This window comes from Parasteatoda tepidariorum, chromosome 1 (genome assembly GCF_043381705.1).
Source record: "Parasteatoda tepidariorum isolate YZ-2023 chromosome 1, CAS_Ptep_4.0, whole genome shotgun sequence".
Classification (NCBI taxonomy): domain Eukaryota; kingdom Metazoa; phylum Arthropoda; class Arachnida; order Araneae; family Theridiidae; genus Parasteatoda; species Parasteatoda tepidariorum.
In genome coordinates this window covers 102993787-102999256 of record NC_092204.1, presented here as the reverse complement: position 1 = coordinate 102999256, position 5470 = coordinate 102993787, and the positions used below count along the sequence as shown (strand labels likewise).

The window sequence follows — 5470 nt, the reverse complement described above, 5'->3', positions numbered from 1 at the left end:
TACTCATCGCTACACAAAAGCAAAATTAATCAAGAAAAGGTGTAATAGGCATTACTGGTATTAAGGTAATAGGTCCAGTTTTAATTCCTAGGTTCTAAATATACTAATATGGATACAACATATGTTTGTATATTTGACCCCTTTTAGAACTGCATCGATACTTGGAAGCTTTAATATAGATACTGTGAAAATAGGTTTATGGCCTCTCTAAAGGAAAAATCGCTCCAGTGTGCTAAATTTTGAGTATTATCAGTTGTCAAGCCAATAGCATCCAGCCAAATGATTTTGAATACAGTGAATCTTTACTCTGATGGAATGAACTACTAAAAGCGTATTTTGCTTAATCTAATAACACAAATTATAATTAAAAAAAATTTTAACATTATTTTAGCTTTATTCATTGTGTTGGTAAATGACTAAATTTTGTGCATAATTTCGTTGCGCAGTACTAATTTGTTTACTTTTCTCACTCTGTACAAAGAACGGATATTCAGCTAGTTAAAATATTTCTCATACTTTCCTGATTTATATTGTCCTGCTTTGAAGAGACATTATAAACATACCTAGGAATTCTTGTAAAATTAATAACAATATTAAATATTCTTCCAAAACTATTAGTGAACTTTGAAACTATTGTCATTAATGGAACTTACGGACACATATTATGTTCTTTACTTATTACAATATGTACTATATAAGTGTGAATTATTTTTTTTAATGGAGTATGAATAAAAAGGCAGTGTTGTTAAGGGATGGGGCTTATTTTTAGAAAAAGGAGTATTTTTGCACTCCCAATATTTTTTCCAAAAGAATAAAAATTTGGTACAGTACAGAACCCATTATCCGGAAATCAGAAAACCAAAAAACCGGAACAAAATTCGATAAATTTTCCCGCAATTTTTAAAAACAATTTTTTTTTTTCCTCTTAAGATTTTTCTTTTTTTTTTTTGAAAGATTTTCACCTTACCATCATTTTGGAAATTATTAGTGTATTACTTCATCATTTTTTCTTCTTTTTAAGATTATTTCCAAATATTTTTTTTTTTTAGTTGGGTTTAACAATAAAAAAACGGCTTTTTGTAGCGATTCAGAAAACCGGAAAAATCAGTTATCCGGAATAGCGATGGTCCCGATCATTCCGGATAATCGGTTCCCTACTGTACTTATACGAATAGTATACTTTTTGAGCACTTTTATCATAATCTTTTAAAATTTAATAAAAGTTTTAAAACAAAAAAATAAACCTTTATAAACTTAAGTTTGTGCATAGATGTTTTATAGACATAAAATTTTAAAAATGAATTAGTTTTCTTGACAAGTTTTATTTTCAAATAAATAACAGAATATTTATCATAAATCATAATATATAACAAATCGAAATCTTAGTGATATGACATATCAAGTTAGTTCACTATCTTTTATCATTATGTTTATGCTTAGAATGAGATCTATCATTTAAGTCATTTCTTCTTTTTTTCTTTGAGTCTTGCGTAATATAATCACTATGCCTTTTAAATGTGTCACTCTGTGTTATGTCTCGTTGTCTTTTCTCTCTGCGTTCATTATGATTAGAGTTACTCATTAACATATGTTTTAAGAATCTTTGGCTGGGACGATAATTTGGAGGTTTTGCCCAACTATGAGCACCATATTGTTCAGCTCTAATGGAGGCACATTTGACATCTCGCATAAGTTCCTTTTTGGCAAGCTCTAATATTTCCTCATCTTTTGTTTTCTCTGGTTTCTCTTCTTGAGGTGGGGTATTAATTGTGTCTGGAAATACAGAAAAATATATTTGTGAAAAATAATTTCAAATTTTTTTCAAATGATTCATTATATTAAGACAAAATTTTTTATTGTTCCATTAAAAAAAAGAGAAAAAAATGAAAATACGACTAATGCCAAATTATGATGAGAGAATTCAAGACCACAAAGGCAACTCTTCACCTCAACGGTCAATATATTTTATTTTACAGCCGCCACAGAACAGCCAGCCCAATTTTTTTGGTTTAAGACTACAAATGTTTAACTCCGCAGTATTGTAATTATTGAACCCAATCTAGAAGACAAGGGAACTCCTGTATCAAGTTTTGTAAGAAAATTCCCTCTGTGGAGGACTTCATGTTGGAATTAACTTGCATTTGTGTCACACGTAGACGAAAACCATCCACGGTTAGCCTGGCAGCAAGGGGATTCTAACCCATGATCCATCTACCACTGAGGATATGTTACGCCAGCACTGTGGTCGGTGCAAGCTGGATTCGGAATTCGTATTCACCAGTCATCGCTGGGCTTTGAACGCAGTTCACCTAATTGGAAGGCGAATACTCTAACCCCTGAGCCATCAGTATAGGGAATAAGGGAAGCAGTGGCATATAATCTTAATAAAGAACAGTGATGGTATACTGGACAAACATGTACTTTTTTTTGGATAAATGCACAAGATTTGTTTAAAATAATACATTTTTACCTATTTACGAGAATGAAAATATTGGTAACTTTAGTTAATTATGTTACATCTATAAAAGGAGAAGCTTTCACCCAGGAACTCTCCTACTGCCCATGAAATCAAAATTTGGATGTGTCCATGAAATAAATAAGTTATAACTTGATTAAGTATATTTTTTAATTAGCCTAATTGAAATTAATGCTAAATAACAATATGTTCTTACCAAGACATATGTCTTATATTTATACGTCATCTATGTCTTAAATTTGCTGCCAGATTAGATATACCAAAAGAAAAAAAAACACAAAAACATAATTTTGATGTTTTATAATTATCAGAGTAATTTGGAGCAATTACCTCAAATAAATGTAACATTGGATAAAAGTTTGTCACAAAAATAAAAGTCTCCAATTCTGGACAGTATAATCTATGGAAAAACTAAAATAGTTCCATATTCATAATTTTTAGTCATCAGGATCATTAAGAGTAATCTTCGTAATAGCTAGTAATGTGAAATAACACATTCTAAGCAGAGTAGAAGTCTCAAATTTGAAGAGGATTACACTAACTGGGATATTACTTTTATGCAGCATCGAAATGTAATTTTTAATTATAGTTCCAAGAAACTAAAAATCATTGTTTGCATCCATTCCAAAGTTTAAAGCTGTTTCTTCAAACTATTTAAAACATGAAAAATTGCAGACTACCACGTATACAATCACACGAGCATAATCAGCGATATATAATTTCCCTTTCTTTTAAACACAGTTTTTTTTCTAAAATAAATTAAAAAAAAAACAACAACAACTTAAATCTGGTAAAAGAGCTACATTTGTCTGGTTTAAAAATCTAACAACCCTATTTATGCATCAGTTTTAAAACTTGGAAATACATAAATTTATAAGATTTAATAAATATGAAAAATATGTAATTTTTTATCTTTGAAATTCTATTCATTGCACTTTTATAATAATTTATACAGAAAAATGTGTAACAATTCATATCCTCAGAAAGAAAAAAAAAGTGTTTGTTTACGAAAATTGAAGAGTGGAGTATAGAACATTCTCAACGAAGAACGAACAAGTTATAATTATAAAAGAAAACAATTTAAGAAATGGTCACCAAATTGGCAAATTATCTTTTATACGGCGACAAAAACAAATTTAGATCCATCACATTTAGGGGTCTGTCTAGGTTTTTTTAAGAGGTGCCCATTTTGTGAAAATTTAGACATAATTTGTGAAAATTAATAATTACATTAAAAAATCAACAAAAAAATATAAAATAAGAAAATATTTCAAAAATTTTCACTATAAATAAAAATAATTCATGACTGGTGAATTTCTATATATATTTTTCCCATTTGTTCAAAAACAATTTTGCTAATTGGCTTAAAATTGTATTTTAATTTAACAATCCATAAAAATCATTGTCCATAGTAGTTGCATCATCAGCCATAAAATGGTTTCAAGACCTTGCCACATATACTCCCCGAGGTAGCTGTTGAATTGTCCCTCTGTGTGGCTAGACTAGTATGATTTTTTAAAGATCTTTTAATTGCATCTCAGGTGCCTCAATGGAATTAGTATGGGCACCGATATCTGCGCCTTTAAAGGTCAGACTGTGGGTGACCTTCAAATGATCATATCCCTCATCTGAGAGGCAGTTATAGGCCCTCTAACAGTCACACACAATAATGGACCCTGGCATTATCCATTCTTTATTTACTTTCAATAACTTTTTATTGTCCGTTGCTCAACCGCTCGAAGAAAGAAAGAAAATTTATTCGTTTCCCTTTCAATCTAGCCAAACACCCATTGAATATTCAAAGACTTACCCCTTCTATACTTCATTTTTCCAAAAATTGCTCTCATCAGTTTCCACAACAACAACATTCATTCCTGCTATCTTAACACTTTCTTTTACTATTGCAACCATGCATACCTCTCGACAAAACATATACCAATCAACCACAGTGTTCTTATTAATTTTAACTTCATTCACAACAAATTCATTCATATCTTCCAAACAAATACCTTGTCACACGCAAAACATTACATACTTAATTTACTTATAGAAAACCACACACCCTTCCTAACACTCCGACAAGCATGCACAACCACAGTCGATCCACGCTTTCAACATCTCCATTCAAAACCATCTATCATATCCTTTTGCTCAATCTAACTCATTTGTCCTCTACATTTAGAGCATTCATACATTTTCGATATTAAATTTTGATTCCTACACCACTCAATCATCGCTCTCTTACCTTTCGCATTCAATAAAGTTAAAAATTTAATGATCCATTCGCTCACCATTTTCAACCGATACCGCACGATAAAATATAAAATAATTAAGATGATTCTAACAGCAAGACACCAGAAGCACGGTGAAGTAATAAACTCTCAACATATCAAATAATCAAACAGATTTAAGAATATTGGTGGTGTGATCGGACGTTCAAAGTAATCTCACTAAAATATCATCCAAAAACCTAGTTTAGAGAGATTTTAAAAATTTGCTTGGCGAAATATATAAAAATCGCCGCGGGGTGGGCTATTCCAGGATCCACCCCAACAAACCTTATCAGTTCTATAACCCTACTGTGTAAAATTTCCTTGCTGTGATCTGGGGTGGAATAATCGCCAACTCTTGGAAATTTGAGGGCAGTTTCCCTCGAGAAACTAAAACAAACATCATAGAAAGGGATCAACTCGAAAGGTATAACTCGTAGCCACCCCCGGGCAAACATCTACATGTTTATTTTTTTTTTAAATTTGCAAGTTTAAAACCTACTTGGCGATTGTAGTTGGCGCGACAGATCACGATAAGGAAATATCCCCTCCTTTAGAATACTTCCTAAGTAACGCATTTAGCAAAGACATGGAAAAAAATTTCAAATATTAAAAGAGTGAGTAGGCTACGCATGCAGTACTGTTAACATATTTTAGAAATTATAATTTACTAACCATTTACTTTCGTTTCTTCCATTAGCAATAACTTCTCAAAATTTTACAT

At 31.0% G+C, this 5470-nt stretch overlaps 1 protein-coding gene across 1 annotated transcript; it reads right to left on the bottom strand.

Moving 5' to 3' along the window:
- Positions 1 to 1302: 1302 nt before the first annotated feature.
- LOC107437169 (uncharacterized) lies at positions 1303 to 5470 on the bottom strand (the record flags this gene model as incomplete). Its single annotated transcript, XM_016049079.3, is given in 2 exon segments — positions 1303 to 1773; positions 5422 to 5470. Coding segments are annotated over 2 exon segments (384 nt in total). The 3' UTR covers positions 1303 to 1411.